This window comes from Leptodactylus fuscus, chromosome 4, assembly GCF_031893055.1.
Source record: "Leptodactylus fuscus isolate aLepFus1 chromosome 4, aLepFus1.hap2, whole genome shotgun sequence".
NCBI lineage: Eukaryota > Metazoa > Chordata > Amphibia > Anura > Leptodactylidae > Leptodactylus > Leptodactylus fuscus.
The window spans coordinates 71,819,087-71,841,995 of NC_134268.1; the positions used below are offsets into that span (position 1 = coordinate 71,819,087).

Below are 22,909 nucleotides of genomic sequence, written 5' to 3' on the forward strand. Positions count from 1 at the left end.
AGTCCCTCTGCGCCCTATGTCTCCAAGTTGGATTTGTGGCTGGAACTTGCGCTGTACGCATTGGAAGTCCTTTCCTGCCCTGCTGCCAGCGGTCTTTCGGAAAGGATCTTTAGCGCAGCCGATGGCATTATTACGGATAAGCGCAGCCAGCTGTCAGCTGACAGTGCTGACCGGCTGACGCTGATCAAAATGAACAGCCACTGGATAGACCCATCATTTTCATGTCCACCTGTGTCAAGCACCCCGACATGAAGTTTCATGTGTGCAGTCACCCTCTACAATTCCTCCTACTCCTCCTCCTGCACCATCAGCATTGCACAATTCTGCTCCTACTAGGCTCAATCCACCCTGATTCCCCCTAACTCTGCTGGTTAGAGTCTCAATCCACCCCGATTCCCCCAAACGCTGCTGGTTAGAGTCTCAATTCACCCTGATTCCCCCAAACTCTGCTGGTGCAAGGCTCTACTCACTCTAAGGGCCTAAAACTCTGCTGGTAAGAGGTTGAAGTCACCTAAGGGGCCTCAATCTCTGCTGGTAGCTCAGCTTAAGGGCCTGTAACTAAATTTTGTAGGGCTTACGTTAAGCGCCATAAAAGTGAATCTTGGAAGGTCTTACCACATCACACCCCCCCCCACAATGACAGTTAAGGGTGGGGGCTTTTGAATTTCCCATTGCCTATTCCATCTGTGGTTGTCATGGGCAACGTGATTTAAAGGGGTGCTTGTTAATGTTTCTTTAGCTTAAATTTGAGTTTCTGTCCATCCATTTGGGGAAGAAAGTAGGTTTCCAGGTATTTTCCACTTTGATAGAGGTTTTTTTGAGTATGGAAAATGTGTAGTTGAAATGGTTGTGATGGTGGGGTAAAACTGTGACTTGGGCTTGTTAGATGCCCCCAGACATGCTTCCCCTGCTGTCCCAGTTGCATTTTAGAGGTGTTGGCATAATTTTCTGAGGTGTCATAGTGGACTTGGTGACCCTCCTGAGTTGAATGGTGGGTTCCCCTGAAACAAAGCATTTTTCCCCATAGACTATAATGGGGTTCAATATTCGATCGAATAGTCGAATATTGAGCGGCTATTCGAAACGAATAACGAATATCGAATATTTTACTGTTTGCTCATCTCTGGTCTATATGTATCAATGTCTGTACATATATATATATATATATATATATATATATATATATATATATATATAAAGCAAGCAGAAAATTGTGCCATACGATATAGCTTCTGTGTGTACATATATAATCCAGGCAGCAAATTATGCCATCCATCCATATTTGATTGAGTGCCAATTACTCTTTTATTAGTGCACTTGAGGTTAATCATTTGTTTTCCTGAAAGTTGGTTCTCGAGCACTGGGTAATTGTGTTACAATGAAATTATCCTCCTTCACTGATATCAGATGCCCTATAACAGTAGGATATTATTGTAGTAAAATCATGTTAAATCCGGCCTGCAAAAAATGTTTATTTCAGGGAAAGCATGAAGCAAAGATAAAACATCAGACATTTCCTTTTGTATACAGGGACTTCACAGTGAATCTAAAATGACAATCTAAAAATATCTAATCTGGCAGCAGGCACAAAAACTAAAACAGAACTTTTCATCTGTTTCATTAAAAAAGACCTCAAATAAATAATCAACAGTGTCAATAAAAATAACCGAGGTCAAAGAAACGTAGATCCGAGCCCCCCTAGATTAGAACAACCTTACTGCTATTAAATAAGAGTCAGGCGTAAGTGGGGGCAAATAAATCTGGGTCACCTATGTACAAGCAAGGATCAGGCAGCCAAGGAGCCTCGGGTAATATCCCTAATACAGCTCTAGTCTGCACCCTGAATGTTCCTAGAAAAAACTCCCACCCTGACATGGGCAGTGCCAAGTTCTCACTCTATTACAGTATCTATTGTTGCCTAATCCAAGTATCCTTGGATGCCTGGTTCCCGCTTATCTATGGGTGACCCAGTTTTCTTTTCTTCCGCTTCCGCTTGACTCATACTTAAAGAGGACCTTTCATGGTTTGGGCACATGCAGTTCTATATACTACTGGAAAGCCGACAGTGCGCTGAATACAGCACACTGTCGCTTTCACGATCTGTGCCCCAAGTGAAGAGCTAGCGGTACTGGTACCATAGCTCTTCATTGTCAGAAGGGCGTTCCTGAATTCAGCGCACTGTCGGCTTTCCAGCAGTATATAGAACTGCCTGTGTCCAAACCATGAAAGGTCCTCTTTAATACCAATAGGATTGTTCTAATATAGAGGGTGCTCTGATCTATGTTTTTTTTTTTTATTGTCACTGAATATTTGGCAATTTATTGGCAATGGAATACTTATTTGAGGCCTTTTTAATAAAACAGATTAATAGTTATCTTTTATTTTTTTTTGCCCTGCTGCTAAATTAAAGGGGTTGTCCCATCTCAAGGATCCTATCTATACTGCTAGCTTATGTGGATTTACGCGCGCTCCCATTGAAGTGAATGGGAAGTGTTTAGAAGCGCTCGCGTGTACGGCTCGGAATGAGCCAAGCGCTTATGCCGTGTGAAGGGGCCCTAAGAGGCTAGCATTGAAAGTACAGAGGACAAGTATTAGGGTACGTTCACATAACTCTGCTTTGATCTTCGGCAATGAGAATCCGAAGGGGTGGAAAATGGAGAGGAATTTTGTCCGTGTCAAATTCCACTTCCATTTCTACAGTCTGAACATATTTTTTAGGCCAGAGTGTAGGGCTTCAAACATTCCCCCTGTGTATGCAGACTTTACTGTATTTTACTATAGTCTTTAGTTTCAAAGATATTTATTGAATTATGGCAACCATAAAAAAGAACATGGTAAACAGCGTAGCAAACAAGATGCAGGTACAATGTAATAAGACAACAATATGAAATGTTAAATACAGCATTGCATCAAGGTAATATACTTAAAATACCAAGGGGAAACAGGAAGAAAATAAAAACAGAAAATCCAACCTGAGATGAGGGAATATGGAAGAGAGGAGAGGAAGAAGAGAGTAGCGCCACAACGTATAAGAGTAGCATACAGTCAACACTACGGACTTGGCTAAGGGGAGGAGTGAAGGGAATGAAAACTCAATCCAGTCACACGGTTAGAGATAGAGACAATATAGGAGACCTGGGATGTGAGACCCGTGGACCCAATGTGCCCACACTTTATCAAAGATGGGGCAGGTATCAGAAATGGAGGAATTGATCATCTCATGAAGCATAATGGTATCAATTTGTCTCAAAACATCAGCCACTGAGAGGAAAGGTTTTTTTTTCCAGTTGGAGACGATATGGATTCGGGCAGCTAATAAAATAAATTGGAGTAAATTTAATTGGGCGAATTTCAAATTAAGGGGTTTAAGATTGCGGAGAAATAAGTTGGCCTGAAATGGGAGCGCAATCCTATAGCCAGCCAATGGCATCGGGCATGAGGACAGAACCACCACACATGGAATATAGAACCCAGGACATTACAGCCCATGAAACAAAGGGGTTTACTATAGCCTTTAAAGTAGCAACTAGCCAAAGTATTTATTGCAAAAAAAGATGTCAAAAATCTGTGTGCTAAACCAGCCATATGAAGATATATCTTGGAAAGGTAGATGAGACACCTGAGTAATCTCCTACAGCAGTCTTCGTACATCCACTTTAATGCTTGAGTAAAATACGGAAGACCTTCTAATTCAGGAACATTCCCTGGGGAAGTGAATAATAGTTGTGATCAGCATATGAAGTTGATCCAAGTACTAAGCCTGAACCTTTGCCTCTATGCCTGACGGATGCTGATCAGATAATGTGCACCCTCCGACTCCTGCACACCAATTAACCTTACTATATCATTTGAGAAATAGTAATGTGTTATATTTATGTGCTGTCGAGTGGTCCTCGGAATATCTTCAGATGTGCATATTTTTTTCACTTCTGCCCTTGAAATCGCATGCTCTAAAAATGTATATATAATGCCAAACATAAGATTTATTGCTATAAATGTAAACTCTTAACAATTCTTAACTTAGAAAATAGAACCTAAAAATGTCCTATACAATTAAAAAGGTGCAAAGTCACTTTAATTCATCGTATACAGCAGTTCCATTCATTTTCAGATACTGGCTGGTCAAAATGACTAAAGTTGGACATACACATTCCATAAATATTTCATCAAATTACTCCATAAGGGGGCATTCACACGGAGTAACGCCGGGCGTGTATCACAGCTGTACATGCCGGCGTTACAGCAGACTGCTGAACACTTCCCATTCACTTCAATGGGAGCGCTCGTAACAGCAGCGTTTACGAGCGCTCCCATTGAAGTGAATGGGAAGTGTTCGGCAGTCTGCCGTAAAGCCGGCGTGTACAGCTGTGATACACGCCCGGCGTTACTCCGTGTGAATGCCCCCTAAGGCTAAGGCCCCAAATTGCGGAAACACTACTTTTTTGTTGCAGATTTTGTTGCGTTTTTTTTTAACCAAAGCAAAGTATGGATACAAAAGGAATGGGAAATATAAAGGAAACTCTCATACTTCTCTCTTCTGCTCAATCCACTCCTGGCTTTGGCTGAAAAAAACGCAGCAAAATCTGCTCAAAAAAAGTTGCATTTCTGCAATATAGGACCTCAGCCTAAATGTGTGTTTTTAGTATCAATGAAGAGAAGGGACGATAGCCAGCAACTTATCTATAGAAGTAAAAGTAACAAAGAACTGGGTATGAACTTCGGGAAGCCTGATTCTTCCACCAAGTTCTGCTGTTGAACAATGATTAGAAGGCAAATTCGAAATTTATTTTTGACTCATGGATGCCGGCACCCAAAATGTATTTTGTGTCCAGTAGTTCACTGCAAGGCACGGCGTATGCAGATGTGTATGCTTCACATAAATATGTGTTTAGAATCTCATTTCTTTAGTCTCTACTACATTTTAGGACATGGATGTTGTGTCTATATGGCTACATTATTGACGCGAGGCACGAAAATCACGTCTTTCCAAATTAAAATCTTAGTCTTATCTTTATACTCTTGCTCCATTCTTTAGAATGCCTTATTCTCTAAAGTTTATTCTTCCTCCTCTACCAAGCATTACATCACACGCAGTGCCGTTCCATGAGATTGTGTAGCCTACTGCTTGTGGCTGAGCTTTTGTATTACCCGAGACATTGTCATTGTCATTCCCTTTCCTGTATCACAATAAAGCATTATAAAACTTTGTGAAGTTAAATTGTATCTAAAGTGCAGACTGAAATAAATTAGGGATGCAAAGATGGGCAGCTGATTCTTACAGCATGTTCCCGTCTCTAGCATCAATACAGCATGTGCTGGCTCCTAATACCACAATAAGAGCCATTTTTATTTTCCATGATCAATCTGGCTATTTCTTAGCAGCATAAGCCCTCAGAGAGAAGTACACTAAATCCATGCAGTTGAAGAATTGGCATATTGTTAAATATACTGTAAAGAGATATTTAATTCAGGTATACATCATACAGAGCAAGTCAAATCCCTGTTTCTAATTGGCTATTTCCTATAGCGTGCTTATAATTAATGGTGTCCTCATAGTGTTACGGATGTTAAAATACCATTTAAATGCTAGACAAGAGATCTCAGCAGATATACATATCAAAAAAATTGCAATTGTAATAGCACCAGCAAATCTGAGTATCGTCCCATAAATTGCAATGCAGAAACCCCTCTCCAACTGTGATGTTGTTATAACTATTAGAGATGAGTGAGTAGTACTCGATCGAGTAGGTATTCGATCGAGTACCACTCGCTGTTCGAATGTAAAAGTTCGATGCAGAACCAGCATTGATTGGCCGAATGCTATACAGTCGGCCAATCAACGCTGGTTCTTCTCCTACCTTTAGAAGTCTTCTCCCTGCGCAGCGTCCCCACGGCGTCTTCCGGCTCTTTATTCACTCTGCCAGGCATCAGGCCTGGGCAGAGCTGACTGCGCATGTCCACTTGTAGTGTGGGCATGTGCAGTTGGCTCTGCCCAGGCCCGATGCCTGGCAGAGTGAATTCAGAGCCGGAAGATGACGCGGGGACGCTGCAAGGAGAAGACTGCTCGGAGGATCCAGCCCGACCCTCACTCATGGACTTGGTAAGTATAATTTGATCGAACGTTGCCTACCCCTGAAACGAACATTTTCCCCCCATAGACTATAATAGGGTTCGATATTCGATTCGAGTAGTCGAATATTGAGGGGCTACTCGAAACGAATATCAAACCTTGATCATTTTACTGTTCGCTCATCTCTAATAACTATGTTCTGTATGTTCTGTTCTACTTACTTATTCTTTGTCTGCCTAGCAACAGTGAGGTAGTAATGGAGGAGGAGCTGAGCTTAGGGGGAGGAGTTGCTAGAAAGAGAGAGAGAGACATAATAGAGGCATGGAATAAAAAATGCTGATCTATAAAAGTAACTATCGCATAGTGGACTTATTCCAGAAGACCTGCATCCTCTCTACAACACTACACCAGCCCCAAGGGTTCCTAAAATAATCTAATCTGCCAGCAACTTGTGTAGATGGAAAATGTCCCTTTGTTGGAAAAAGCAGTACACCCCGTATCGGTCCTCACAGGAACCTTTCTCAAGGTGTACCGCTTTTGTAATAAAAGGACATTTTCCATCTACACAAGTTACTGGCAGATCGAATTGTATATATATATATATATATACTGAATTAAGTCAGGGTCTTTTCTGATTCACTCTGGATGAATCTTGTAAAATGATTAGGGTTAGTTACCCTAGCTCTAACTCAAATTCACAATTGATAGTGGCCCCTGATGTCTGGTCATGTAGGTAGCCGAGCCCAGTATAGTAGCGGCAGGGGAGTGGCACTCGCACTCAGGAGGTGGTGAGCAGATTTTGCTTTGCCATGGCGGAAGGTAGCGGGGCACTTGTGCAGGTTGGTTGGGAGCAACGGTATGCCTATTCTACATGACATCAATAACGTCATAAGACATAACCTAGCACTGGAGGTACAGACTATAACTAGATCACCTAACCACATTTAATACAAACATTTATCCTACATAATCTTCTTCTGGCTTAATGTGAACCGTTTTGTGCTAGCAGAAGGAAATGTTTACTATTAGCTAGTTACGTGGTTATAGACTTTTAATATATTTCTTAGCAGCATAAGCCCTCAGAGAGAAGTACACTAAATCCATGCAGTTGAAGAATCGGCATATTGTTAAATATACTGTAAAGAGATATTTAATTCAGGTATACATCATACAGAGCAAGCCAAATCCCTGTTTATAATTGGCTTTTTCCTATAGCGTGCTTATAATTAATGGTGTCCTCATAGTGTTACGGATGTTAAAATACCATTTAAATGCTAGACAAGAGATCTCAGCAGATATACATATCAAAAAATTGCAATTGTAATAGCACCAGCAAATCTGAGTATCGTCCCATAAACTGAAATGCAGAAACCCCTCTCCAACTGTGATGTTGTTATAACTATTAGAGATGAGTGAGTAGTACTCGATCGAGTAGGTATTCGATCAAGTACCACTCGCTGTTCGAATGTAAAAGTTACCCTAGTTACCCTAGCTCTAACTCAAATTCACAATTGATAGTGGCACCTGATGTCTGGTCATGTAGGTAGCCGAGCCCAGTATAGTAGTGGCAGGGGAGTGGCACTCGGACTCAGGAGGTGGTGAGCAGATTTTGCTTTGCCATGGCGGAAGGTAGTGGGACACTTGTGCAGGTTGGTTGGGAGCAACGGTATGCCTATTCTACATGACATCAATAACGTCATAAGACATAACCTAGCACTGGAGGTGCAGACTATAACTAGATCACCTAACCACATTTAATACAAACATTTATCCTACATAAACACTTTTTGGCACATAGGGATCTTTTTCTGGCTTAATGTGAACCGTTTTGTGCTAGCAGAAGGAAATCTTTACTATTAGCTAGTTACGTGGTTATACACTTTTAATAGTGGTCAGCCAAGAGTACTTGTATTAACACATTCATCAATGAATATGGCCATGATACTCTGCTCTAGATAGCCCTTTAGTCATGTGGTGTATTTTCATTAATACGGAGCCTGGAAATACAGTGGATAAACCATAAAATTGTGATCTATTAGTACTGAGAGTGCCCTGGGCTTAGATGTGGTTTAGTGAGATAAGCCAAGATATAGGATATGTATATTTAATTCCACACATCACAGGAGTCATTAATATATATTTCTTGTAATTGCACTAAAATATATTTGCCCTTGCTGTTCCCTGAAAGAACCCTTGGAAATGACTGTGTCATGATGGCCTCAAAAAATTAATTTTTGCATTCCCCTTCGTAAGCATTCTGATTTATGCGTTCTTCACTTTTTTAACAAAAGTCTCCTCCGTGTATTCACTGTCTTAATGACTACAATGGATTTAACTTAAAAAGTAATAAACAGTGCTGATCTAAATCTACCCTTTGCTTGGTTACAAATGACTCACTACAGATATTCTAATTAAACATTAATATGATTTTTGGCAGGCGGAATAGGAATGCACACAGCGTGAAACATTATATGTTGATCTCTCTAATTAAGCCCATTACAAAAGCTTAACAATCACAGTGTATTTAGAAATATTATTTTGGATTATTAAGAAGCCTTGGTAAAATGTTTGCTGAGTGTGAGATGCTCATGAAGAGCCACTGGTGTCCATTTTCTACTTAATATTGCAAATCACCAATCTCCACACTACAGTGCTCAGCCCAATGTCATCTTGCAATTTTCAACGCTGAATTTAATACGTCTGTTTAAGGGTATGTTCACACAGAGAAATTTGGAGCATGGCGTTTTACAGTCCCTGCAAAGTGGATGGGATTCTAGTGAATCTCATCCACATATTGCAGAAAAAACCCATGGCAGAAACGCTATGATTTCCAAAACCGTCACATTTTTGGAAATTACAATATGTTAATTATATATAGAAATGCTGTTGGTTTCACCTATAGGTGTAATGGAAGCAGAAAGTCCACAGAGGAAAACGCTGCAGACTTTCTGTGAAAAGCTGATTTTTTCCCACAGTGGTTTTGGGGTGTGGCCTGCTACGTGGGGCCATAGTCTAAAATCTGCTCTAAATTCCACCTGATGTCTGTCTCCCATTTTTTTTTTCAGTACACCGAGAAGAAAAGAAGCATCCTGCTTAATCTTCTGCCCTAGATTTCTATCCAAATACCCTTCTGGGGCAACACGGTGGCTCAGTGGTTAGCACTGCAGCCTTGCAGCACTTGTGCCCTGGGTTCAAATCCTGCCAGGAGCAACATCTGCAAGGAGTCTGTATGTTCTCCCCGTGTTTGTATGGATTTCCTCCCATTCTACAAAGACATACTTAAATGAGAAAAAAAAAAGTACATTGTGATCCCTATATAGGGCTCACAATCTAGATTTAAAAAAAAAAGTTTATTCCTTCCACAAGTATTCCTCGTTTCCCTAGTCTTCACAGTCTCCACATCTTTATCCTACAAAACCTTTCTGGGACAAGGTGAAACAGGTTGTCCGGAGAATGTTACTATCAATATACAGTATATGGTAAGCCAAGAATCTATCCTGTCTACATGGGTGTCCTTAATAAAGTGGCCGTTCAGTGTGTAGTGAACATTTTGGATGTGATACTGTGACCATCAATGTATTTAAAAGTCCATTCAACTTACAAAGGGTTATTTGACTTAAGAAAAATTCAGATAAAAGCCACATTGTATATCATTGTATATTGTATAAAGACGTGCGTGATACAGCGTAAACCGTATTCTGTCATTGTCACTGCTCTCCCCGTATTTATATAGAACAATATATGGCAGCCTGTGGAGGCTTTTGAAGAGTCTTACTGTTAGAGGTGGGAGAGGGGCAGGAGACCTGTCCTGCTAGATGAGCTCTGCTGAGGTCTACGGTAGGGTTGAGCCGATCTTGACTTTTCAGGATCGATTTTAAAATCCGATTTCCGATCATTTTTCATTCAAACCCAATCTCGATCCCAATTCCAATCCCAATGCAAGTCAATGGGCTTTTTTTTTATTAATCAGAGATCAGATTTTAAAAGCAATCCTATTCACTATACAGCATGGAATCTAACAATTGAACGCTTTAATTGTTAGAATCCACGCTGTGTAGTGAATCACTAAATAGCCAGAGGATTTTTTTTTAATCCTCTGGCTACTTAGTCCCCCCTGGTGTCCACTTACCTGCAGAGATGGCTGCTCCGGTGCTTGTTCGCCTCGCTGCCACTCCACGCTGCTCTTCTCGCTGCCCCCTGCCTCCCAGGTTAGGAGAGTGTGGGCGGGTTAGGAGAGTGTGGGCGGGTACTGGGAGGGGAGACATCACGTCTCCCCGCCCACACTCTCCTAAGCCACAAGCCCCGCCTTCCTAGCTCTTTAAACGCTAACCAGGGAGGCGGCGGCAGCGAGGTGAGAAGAGCAGCGTGGAGCGGCAGCGAGGGGAAGAACACCGGGCACCGTAGCAGCCATCTCTGCAGGTAAGTAGCTACTAGAGATGCTAGGTTAGTCTCCCATTAGAATGAATGGAGGCAGCTGGCGCGCAGGGGGTTAAGGCTGTGTGCCGGCTGCTTCCATTCATTCCTATGGAACCGCAGCAGAGCCTTCACACTCAGAATGAGCGGAGCGTATACTCAGTGTGAAGGCTAAGCAAAGCATTGTGGGAAATAGTACCAATCTCGATCCCACCTAAAAAGATCATGTTCGGAATTCCGATCGCAATTGTGACATTTTCTCGATCACCGATCGGAATCCGATCTTTTCCGAACACGATCGCTCAACCCTAGTCTACGGTCATTGTTATTCTGCAGATTGTTATGTAGTATAGGATATACTAACTGCAGAAGCCAAGCAGTGCAAAATTATTAAACAAAAATTATTAGATAAATGTATTTTTTTTCTAAGCCCAATATAATGTGTGTGTAATGTCTGCTGTTCCACCAATGTATGGGAAGTTGTACAGTATATAACTATGTGTTAGTTTTTATCTAGTAGACACTAAGAACGATGTATTTCAAGGTTGCAGTGGACCTCTTTGCCTACGGTCCAATTGTCCAGCTGCACAAGTTGCACATCCATCTTTGGTTTTATTCATTTTGGAGTATTTTGATGTCAGGAAACGATAATTATAACTGTATTTGTGTAAAACAATCAAAACAAACAATTGTTGTTCAATATGTTCAATTCTTTTCTTATTGTCATTAAATGGAAACATTCATGTCGACCTCCAAGATGCTGAAAGCTCTTCCCTATCTTTTCCACCTGACGGCAGTACATGGCGTGTTACATGTTTAAGTACGGCACCAGTGGACATGATCCCGACAGGTTTTGCATCGCTAGGTAAAGACAATAGATGTCTCCTTTCACTTGGAGAAGGTAAAAGTCTTGAAAACTATAAGACGACTGAGGCCTCTGAACTTAGCAGAGAGCCAGGAGCAGTGTGTTCCCAGTGTCACTGACATATTGCTGTAGGATTCCTTAGTTATGGTATGTCCATCCCATCAATGAGACAGCCTTTCTTACATAATTTAAAGGCAATGAACATCTTTGGCATGGAGAATAGTAGCAGAAGGTTCCAGGCTACACGTTTTATTCTATTATTCATTTTCAGGCCATCTAATATTCTTCCATATTACGGCCTGCTCCTTGTCTCAGACTTTTCTTATCTGGGAGTATTTCTCTCAGTAATACTGTACATGTCAGCTCTGTGTGTCCAGATGCCGCTGCCTTCACTAGTCGGAGCTCATAAGGGATTTTTTCTTCCTTGTTCTGACATTTACAGATGCTGAGGAGGGGGTGATTTCTCTAATAATCCCCCTCCCTACAGAGTCTGCCATGTTTTACTGTCTCTACATTAAAAGTCAACCCCCCCAGAGTGTCATTTGTTCTCCACCCACTGTCTGTACTCTGATACAGTATAGCACATAGTACATGATCTGCTCTCCCTTAAGACTTGGATGCTTTTTTCCTTATACTTATTGGCGTACAATCTGCTATGTACAAACTCCCCCCAATTGGAATATCTAAGAAGACTACTTTGAGACAAGGGAGGGCTAGGAGAGGAAGTAATAAGTGACACAGTCTAGAGAATGGTGCTGTCAGGTCTATGTCAGGAGTCTCGGCACAGTCACCTAATAACAATTCAGTGCAAACAGGTCCAGAGCCTTTAAAGTGAGAACTTTGTATTTGCATATTATAAAGCTGGTCTATGTATTCCTACATTGGTGACAGATACAATGACGCAGGATGAATAATTCATGTAGTAAGGCTGATCTTGATCTACTTGTGTCTTCTTTAAACCCACTGTTTGTAAGTACCAGATCAATACATAGGAAATCTCAGAATAAAAACTAACATTTGGTGAAAGTGACATGGTACCAAATTTTAATGTTGCTTTTCTCTTTTCCAGAACCATTAAAGTATCCCACATATTAATACAGTTAGGGCCAGAAATATTTGGACAGTGACACAATTTTCGCGAGTTAGGCTCTGCATGCCACCACATTGGATTTGAAATGAAACCTCTACAACAGAATTCAAGTGCAGATTGTAACGTTTAATTTGAAGGGTTGAACAAAAATATCTGATAGAAAATGTAGGAATTGTACACATTTCTTTACAAACACTCCACATTTTAGGAGCTCAAAAGTAATTGGACAAATAAACATAACCCAAACAAAATATTTTTATTTTCAATATTTTGTTGCGAATTCTTTGGAGGCAATCACTGCCTTAAGTCTGGAACCCATGGACATCACCAAACGCTGGGTTTCCTCCTTCTTAATGCTTTGCCAGGCCTTTACAGCCACAGCCTTCAGGTCTTGCTTGTTTGTGGGTCTTTCCGTCTTAAGTCTGGATTTGAGCAAGTGAAATGCATGCTCAATTGGGTTAAGGTCTGGTGATTGACTTGGCCATTGCAGAATGTTCCACTTTTTTGCACTCATGAACTCCTGGGTAGCTTTGGCTGTATGCTTGGGGTCATTGTCATCTGTACTATGAAGCGCCGTCCGATCAACTTGGCAGCATTTGGCTGAATCTGGGCTGATAGTATATCCCGGTACACTTCAGAATTCATCCGGCTACTCTTGTCTGCTGTTATGTCATCATTAAACACAAGTGACCCAGTGCCATTGAAAGCCATGCATGCCCATGCCATCACGTTGCCTCCACCATGTTTTACAGAGGATGTGGTGTGCCTTGGATCATGTGCCGTTCCCTTTCTTCTCCAACCTTTTTTCTTCCCATCATTCTGGTACAGGTTGATCTTTGTCTCATCTGTCCATAGAATACTTTTCCAGAACTGAGCTGGCTTCTTGAGGTGTTTTTCAGCAAATTTAACTCTGGCCTGTCTATTTTTGGAATTGATGAATGGTTTGCATCTAGATGTGAACCCTTTGTATTTACTTTCATGGAGTCTTCTCTTTACTGTTGACTTAGAGACAGATACACCTACTTCACTGAGAGTGTTCTGGACTTCAGTTGATGTTGTGAACGGATTCTTCTTGACCAAAGAAAGTATGCAGCGATCATCCACCACTGTTGTCATCCGTGGACGCCCAGGTCTTTTTGAGTTCCCAAGCTCACCAGTCAATTCCTTTTTTCTTAGAATGTACCCGACTGTTGATTTTGCTACTCCAAGCATGTCTGCTATCTCTCTGATGGATTTTTTCTTTTTTTTCAGCCTCAGGATGTTCTGCTTCACCTCAATTGAGAGTTCCTTTGACCGCATGTTGTCTGGTCACAGCAACAGCTTCCAAATGCAAAACCACACACCTGGAATCAACCCCAGACCTTTTAACTACTTCTTTGATTACAGGTTTACGATGGAGATGCCTTCAGAGTTAATTACAGCCCTTAGAGTCCATTGTCCAATTACTTTTGGTCCCTTGAAAAAGAGGAGGCTATGCATTACAGAGCTATGATTCCTAAACCCTTTCTCCGATTTGGATGTGGAAACTCTCATATTGCAGCTGGGAGTGTGCACTTTCAGCCCATATTATATATATAATTGTATTTCTGAACATGTTTTAGTAAACAGCTAAAATAACAAAACTTGTGTCACTGTCCAAATATTTCTGGCCCTAACTGTATGTATAGACACATTGAAGAAATATTATAGGCAGAAATGGATCAGTGGTATGTTCTGGAGAAGTCAGGCCTGCTTATTCTTACTCTGTGGCTAGCATCCCGTCTTAACCTAAATCTTGTAACTTTTGTCACAGTCATAAAGCCATACTGTAAATGTAGCGATTATTCCTATATTTCTAACTCTTTTCTTTCCACATATATCTATGTACACTTTTGAACCTTGGTGTGTTTGCACTTATTTATTTTAGACCTTATTTTATCAGATTTAGACAAGTGTTGATTCTGCTTTGCTTTGTAATAGTTCACGGGAAGCCGCGTAAGCTGTAATTACTGTTATGTAATTGTACAGAGAGTTTACATAATTATGAGCACAAATTAGCATCTAAAAATATAAGAAAAGACTAGGAGATATATCAGCTATGGGGGCTTGAGCTGAAAATGGAAGGCAAATGTTCTACAAGGGAAAAGTAGACCTCCAAAATCTTATAACAATAAGACCCATCATTTTATAAAGAGACCAATACATTGAAAGAGCTTGTCTAGAATCACAGCTTATTACCTAGAAGTATCCGGTCACTGGAGGTTCCTCTGCCGGGATTCCCTCCGATCATGAGAATGGAGGTCCGGTGTCCCCCCCTTAGAAGGGAGTAATGGGTGCACACTTTATTTAATATCTATTGGACTGATAGAAATAGACAAATACAGCACACGAATGGTGCAGCCCCCATCAAACATCTTATTGGTTGGGTGTCAAGGGTATGATGCCTCCAATCTGATATCGATGGCCTATCCTAAGAGTAGGCTATCAAAAGCGTACACCCACTACATTCAAAACAGGCCTTTGAAGGAACACATTGCACAAACTGTAGGTTCTGGTATGTTAAATACCTCTAGGGGGTCAGTTTTAAGAATAATTCATTTTAGCCCGTATCACCTTAACAAGAATAGATAAAACAATTTCTAAAAGTTAAATTCTGTCATTGTGTAAGGATAATATAACATACAAAACTCCATATATAGAGCCAGTGCTTCTAGGATGCCTAGGTTACATATTCACTTGGAGAAACAAGATGGTGATGGTCATTCACTGCACTGGCACCATATCAATACAAAGGCTTGCTGGACACACATTGAATATGCATTTTCTATGACTTATACACAGCCTGACCTACTTACAGATATCTTGCATGCTGTATGTCAACTCCTTAACTAGTTACCCTTACTGTGTCATCTGTACTTTATACCTGGAGCTTATATATAGGTCGGGTGATATACCTTTACTTATATTCGTATTGGCAAGCATTGTACATTGTGTACGCTGATACTGTCAGGAACCTCGCTCCTTATGTCTCTTTATACTTTTTCCTATTATTACTTGTTTGTTAGGTCTCTTACTGTAAAACATTGCAAAATATGTTAAGGCTTTACAAATAAAAATTCATATTTTCATAACTTATTGCAAAACTTTGGTCAGTTGTGAAGACATACAAGAGATAAATACTACCGACACAATAAAAGGCATCTTGTAATGTATCTTTCTGTCTGTACTTGAACCCTACAAATTGTACAGTGCTGCGGAATATGTTGGCGCTATATAAATAAAATTTATTATTATTATTATCTTAAAAACCTACAACCACAGAGCCTTAAAGCGCAAGAATAAAAGAGGGATAGATCCATGGTAAACTATATTAAGACTTTCTATCCAACATATTCTTTGCTTCCGGGATCTACATCCTAACCTACGTATAGAGGATCAAATCTAAGTCTATTACATAATCAATACCCAGATGTAAAGGCATTCTTGTCAAAAGTGCCAAGTGTAGTGTGTCTACATGAGAGACATATCTGGTTCTACAGGACATACCTTACAATGAAGATTAGAAAACTGTCTTACTTGAGAGTAGTGAGTTCTGTGAGTGACGGCTGGGTAGCCTTAAGATAGCTTTCTCTTCGCGCTGCAATCTTTGGAGATGGCTTTGGGCTGTTAGTGTCGGAGTCTCCACTGTCATCATCTCCCATGGCTTTGATGTAGCTGCCACTGCGCATTCGTCGACATGGAATCTCCTCTTCTTTTCCCTTGGGGGCATACCCACTCCATTCATCTTGAGGAACCTAAGATGAAGAATAAAGATACTTAAAAACCAATTCTCTTTCGATCACATGATAGCAAGATGCAAAACAGATTTCCATTGCAATAAATAAACCATTTAATCATAAAGAGCCATTTATAGAAAAAATAATGGTTTATGACACGTTTGTGGTGCGACTTTTTATCTCTATTTCTATAGAAGCAGTTTGTGGTTTATCACTCTTAGAGGATGTTTCTTCTGTGTTAACCACTTGTTGACTGGCGCAAACAGCTTGCTTGATTTTAACAAAAAAATGAGTTTTTTTCAGCAGATACAGTGAGCATTCTGCATTCCTGTGACCCACAAGCATCATAAAGCTGGGTTCACATAGTAAATACAGCATATTAGCCACCACGAGCTTGGCAGAGGCTAACCTGCTATGACATACAGTAACAGCAGAGTGGATTAAATTTCGACAAATCTCATCCACATGTTGTGACGGAAACCCTTAAGGCAAAGTAACCTGTTATGTGTCTTTTAAGACTCCATCATGTCTATTATTGCTGTGTTTCAGGTGTTTATGGTCACTGAAATCCAACAGTATTTTCACTTTGTGTGTCCCTAGATAAGGGAGTTTTATATCAATTTATTGTTGATTCTTTAGAAAGAGGTTATGCAGCAGCTGAGGTTTGCATTGAATTATTATTATTGTAATAGCACACAACAGGGGACACATTATACCATATGTAATCTACCAAATTTATACAACGGTATTCAAGTTATCCCTATATGCAGATAATGTCCTTCTTACTGTAACTCAGCCATATACATAGATCGCTCCCTATTTTACATACGGTGGGGGAGTTTGGATTTCTATCGGGATATAAGATAAATGTGTCAAACACTACAGAACTGCCCCTGAACATCCCTCTTGAGGAACTATTGGCCATAAAAGCTTGTTCTAGTTATAGGTGGAAAGTCACACAATTTGTTAAATATTTTGGGTGGCAAGCTTGAGACAAATTCCAGTTTTGTCTGCACTATATGCATACTCCTGATTCATTCTAATTCTCGTCTTTGGACCATCAGCACATTGCAATTAGATGCCCCACTTTTGGCCCTCTATGCTTCCTGTTGACATGGACTGTTCTCCAATGTTTGACGCAGCATATGTCAAAGCCGTGGCACTTTCAGAAGCTACCTTGCAGTTGATATGGCAGCCAACAGCCAAAATGTTGCAGTGTATAACTTATAAAGAGAACTAATATAACTTGTTAACGCACTCATATAATAAAGAAGCTTGCTGTAACATCTCTGCTAGAGATGAGCGAGTACTGTTTGGATCAGCCGATCCGAACAGCACGCACGCATTGAAATGAATGGACGTAGCCGGCACGCGAGGGGTTAAGCGGCCGGCCGGCGTCAAAGCGGAAGTACCAGGTGCTTCCATTCATTTCAATGCGTGCGTACTCGCTCATCTCTAATCTCTGCCTATTCGGGTCTCTGCGTCACCCTCTGCTCGCGTGCTGCGGCGCAGGAGGTGTGCGCAGTTTGGTTCTTGGCTTAAAGTTTTTGGTCGCACTGTGTGAACACAGCTCTAGTTCTGAGATTGTATTTGCACCACACCTGTCTTCTGCCCTTGTTTGCCTCTGTTCATTAAGTGTTAATTTGTGTGATTGACAGCCTGCCTTCCTGTCAACTCCAGGGGCGGGTTCTTCCTCCCTATTTAGTCTTGACTCTCATTCACCCCTATGCTTGCTATTGCCGTGTGCATACTTGCTCCTTACTGTCCCTATTTTTGCTTGCATCCTTATCCTTGACCTTTGGCTTTCCTCACTGACTATTCTTTGGACCCTGATTTGGCACTGCATCGCTTGACTGTTACTGACCCTTGGCCAGCTGACCTCTCATTGTTGTTGTCTGTCTTGTCTCCATTTTGTGTTTCACATATCCAGGAAGGGACTGTCTTCGTGGTTGCCGCCTATTACATAGGATAGGGCCTGGCAATAGGAAGGGACAGTTGGAGGCTTCAGCTTAGGGCTCACTGTCTCTTGTGTCCCATCCCAGTGTTCAAACAGTTACTGGGGAATTGCTGTCCTAGCAATTCCCTAACACTTGCACTGTGGAATATCTGAATGTCTTACTGAACAATAAGCTAGAAGGGTTATCTGGTCATCATGAGACACATATTGGGTAATGCAAGGGAACTGACTCAATAGTTGTCAAGTGGATTTGGTAGCGAAATTGACTTTGATAAACAGAATTATACCCCCTATTCCTTATTATTCTTGCTTTGTGATGTATTTTTTCCTTGATAAGTCCCATTGCTTTATGTGATAAAGCACATCACAAACTTGTGACAAAAACTGAATTAAAAATTTGATCCTGACTGAAGTGTTTTTATTGTATCAAAACAACATAAAACGTATTGGCAATTTAAATCCGTAACCTTAAAAAGACTATGGACAAACTGATCCATAAACTCAACACAAAATGTATTTTACACAATTCATATGATATGAGCAAATTGATTCTAATTTCCACAAGGGCAATATTTCTATAACTTTTTTGAACAACACTTGCAGTTTATATATAGAATTAAGCTACATAAAAAGCTAAGCCTGTGTAATAGTTCAAAGCTGCTTCACATTTCTATAGCCTTCTGTGTTCTTGCAGTATTCTCATAGCAGTCTGTAGGTGACTATAGTGCCGGACGCGATATCTGACTCCATTTCACCTGCACCACTTCAGTTATAGAAGATATCAGCAGATGGAAGTGCCTTGGAATCATTTCATACTGTGAATAACTGGTATCTGAACAATATTTGGTGACCGCATTATAAACCACACGTAGATGTGAACCACTATCTCTAGGCCTGCCATTACAGAGGTACACTACCATACATACAGCGGTACCACTATATCTAAGCCTACCATTATAGAGGTACACTACCAAACACACAGCTGAACCATATATCTAAGCCTGCCATTACAGAGGTACACTACCATACATACAGCTGTACCACTATATCTAAGCCTGCCATTATAAAGATACACTACCATACATATAGCTATACCACTATACTACTATACAGAACTGATTTGCTGTATCTGGGTCATTATAGAGATAAACTGCCATACAGAGCTGTTGCACTGTTGTATTTAAAGTGGTTGTCCAAGCAAAAATGTTTAAAGGGATTCTACCATTAAAACCTTTTTTTGTGTGTGTGGATAAGACGTCAGAATAGCCTTTAGAAAGGGTATTCGTCTCTTACCTATAGACGTGGTCTCCACTGCGCCGTTCCTTAGAAATACCGTTTTTTACCGGTATGCAAATGAGTTCTGTTGCAGCAATGGGGGTATCGTGTTTCCCTGAAAATAAGACAGTGTCTTATATTAAATTGTCACTCTAAATATAGGACCTGTCTTATTTTCGGGGGGGGGGGGTCTGCCTTATTACACCCGGCAGTCATGCCGGCACTTCCTTAGTGGAGCGTCAGCATGACTGCCGGTTGTAGGTAGTGTAGTGTAGGGGAGGGGGGAAGGTATCATACTTACCTTTCCCTTCTTCCTAGCAGCGCTGGTGCTGCTGTTCGTCTTGGAAGTGGTGAGTGGGGCTTAGCTAGGCGTCGGGGGCGGGGCTTAGCGGAGCTTCGGGGGGCGGGGCTTATCGGAGCTTTGCAGGCTCCACTTCACTGACACAGCAGCCGTGCTCTGTGCTCCGTGTGCACAGGAAAGCCGGCTGCTGCCTCTTCTGTATGGCAGCTGCTGTCTCTGCCTCTGGGATGAGCTGGGAGAGCTCATCCTACAACAGCAGAGGCAGCAGCCGGCTTTGCTGTGCACACGGAGCACAGATCAGGGTGCTGTGTCAGTGAAGTGGAGCTTGCAAAGCTCCGCTAAGCCCCGTCCCCGAAGCTCCGCTAAGCCCCGCCCCCCGAAACCTCGCACACCACTGCCGGGCATGCCTTATTTTCGGGGGATGCCTTATATTAGGCAATTTAACAGAAACCCCCGCATGCCTTACTTTCAGGGGGGTCCTATTTTCGGGGAAACACGGTAGGCCCCAGTGCTCAAACAGCAATGGGGGCGTCCCCACCGCTGCCAGAGAAGTGTCTCCAAGTGCTGCCTCCTTCTTCGTCCACAGCGTCATCTTCAATGTCTTCTTCTGGCGCAGGCTCGTAACTTCTAGCAGAGCAGAGCAGACTGCGCAGGCGCACAGGTCATGGGAAAATGGCCGCTTGCACAGTATTGTTAGCGGCCATATTCCCGTGGCCTTTTCGCCTGTGCAGTTTGCTCTGCTCTGCTAGAAGTTATGAGCCTGCGCCGGAAGAAGACATTGAAGATGATGCCACGGATGAAGAAGGAGGCAGCGCTGGAGACACTTCTCTAACAGCGGTGGGGAAGCCCCCATCGCTGTTTGAGCGCTGGGGCCCACCCCCATCGCTGCTAGAGAACTCATTTGCATACCAGTAAAAACTGGTATTTCTAAGGAACGGCGCAGCAGAGACCACGTCTAAAAGTAAGAGACGAATAGCCTTTCTAAAGGCTATTACGGCATCTTATCCACAAAAATAGGTTTTAATGGTAGAATCCCTTTAAATCTGCTGGGGGCAGTGAAAAAAAAAAAGCATATTCATCTGTCCCTGTTGCTCCTGTGTCCTCCCGCATCTCCTAGTTCTTCTTCTCTGGCAGCGACTCCCAGGTCTCTTCTGGACTTGTGCTGTAGCTGCTGTTTGGGCTTAGTGGTCTGTAAACAGAGTCACACTTGTCCATTGATTGTATGTGGTATTATAGCTTAGCTTTACTCACTTCAATGGAGATAACCTCCAAAACCAGACATGGCTGATGGACAGACGTGGCTCTGTTTTTGAAAGAAAGCAGACATGTTTTTCTAAGGGTCCATTCACACGGAGTAATGTGCCGCGTGATGTGGCACGTATACGGCATGTGAGACTTTGCGCGCCGTAAAAGCTCCCATTGATTTCAATGGGAGCCTGGATCGTATACGCTGCGTTATTTTGCGGCCGCAAAATAACGGCCGCAAAATAACGCGGTGTATACGATCCTAACTCCCATTGAAATCAATGGGAGCGTATACGGCACGCAAAGTCTCACATGCTGTATACGTGCCACGTCACGTTACTCCGTGTGAACGCACCCTAATACTTGATAACCCCTTTAAGTCATGCTGCCATGTTCTTCTTTAGAAGAGGTAACTTTCTCCTGGCAACCTTTCAAACAAGTCACATTTATGTAGCTTTTTTCTAATGTCTGTAGAGCCCTAGATGTAGCTCATAATTATTCTGTAACTTGACCGTGTCAGTCTGACTTTCATGCGAATTTGCTATAATGTCCCTTTCTGGGAAGATTGTCTGCTGTCTTGATTGTCTTCCACTTGGGAATATTTTTTTCTCACTGTAGAATTATGGATATCATATAATTTGGAAATGGATTTATAAGTGTTCTCAGATTGAGGGGCAGCAAGAATTGCCTCTCTAAGATCAGTAATAATGTTCACTCATAGGCATTGTCCAAACACACACCTAAATGGCCCAGAGCAGCAATCTGCCAAAACTTCTGCTATTATAGAGGTGGTCATACACGCTCTGGCAAGGAGATTTGAATAGCACCACCTCATTGCTATTTAACTTCTTAAAGGGGTTACTATAAGTCATTTTTTCACACCATAGCAAGGCTTAAAATAATTAACACTACATTTCCACCTCTCCGTTCAGTCGGGAAATCAGCACAGCCTTTGTTCAGGTCCCTGGTCCTTGCTTACCTTCTGCCTTCATGTTAGTACATCCATCTGATAGTGGCTGAGTAGTAATGGTTTGTTTAAGAAAAGCCTTTTTACTCAGTAAATGTGCTCCAGTGTGGGCTCAGCTCAGCTACTCCGAAGATGCAGGCGGGCTGAGTGCACGGCCAGCACTGCTACATCGAAGATGAAGCAGAGCTGGCCGTGCGCCCAGCTTGGCTAATCCGAAGATGCACTCAGCCCGCCTGCATCTTCAGAGTAGCCGAGCTGAGCGCATGGCCAGCTCTGTTTCATCTCCGATGTAGCAGTGCTGGCCGTGCACTCAGCTCAGCTGCATCTTCGAAGTAGCCGAGCTGAGTGCATGGCTAGCTCTGCTACATCTCAGCATAGGAATGCATTGACCAGCGTTGATGCCCATTGAAGAAGTTTAACAAACAGAACAAAAAAAAAAAAAAGGCAAACTGCTCATCTTTACCTTATGTGAAATTTCAGTGGACAATTCCAACAACCACTAAGATTTACAAGGGGAGGGTTATATTAGAGAATGTTAAATTGATTCAATTCATTCCTAGTGTTGCACTGCTGAAAATGAAGGCGAGAATAGAAGAGCAAATTTCCTGAAAGAAGCTAAAAGATATGTCAGCTACTTCAACAATCTGTCTCTTGCCCTTGACACAAATGGAACTTTGAAATGTGAACTGACTACAATGCTAACACACAGATTTAAAAATAAAATTCTCTCATGTATCTCGCCAGTCACATGCATTGATCCTCATGAATACGCCTTATCAGGCCAAATGGAACACTTGCTGACTTGATGTGCGGCTCTAGTAACTGCGTCTAAGTCTCATATTGTATGACAGCTGGTAAAAGCCTACTCTGGAGTACAAAAACTAATATATCAAGATGAAAATATGCAAAGCAATAGAGCGCTCTAAACACTTCCCAGTGCCACTGAGCAATATAATGATATATATTATATA

The 22,909-nt window shown here is 41.8% G+C and overlaps 1 protein-coding gene across 1 annotated transcript in view; it reads right to left on the reverse strand.

Annotated features, from left to right (window-relative positions):
- The window catches only part of DLGAP1 (DLG associated protein 1), a 432,343-nt gene that overhangs the window by 160,347 nt on the left and 249,087 nt on the right, over positions 1-22,909 (reverse strand). Inside the window, exon 5 of the mRNA XM_075270644.1 lies at positions 15,994-16,211. Within this exon, the coding sequence (XP_075126745.1) occupies positions 15,994-16,211 (218 nt within the window). The remainder of the gene's footprint in view (positions 1-15,993; positions 16,212-22,909) is intronic.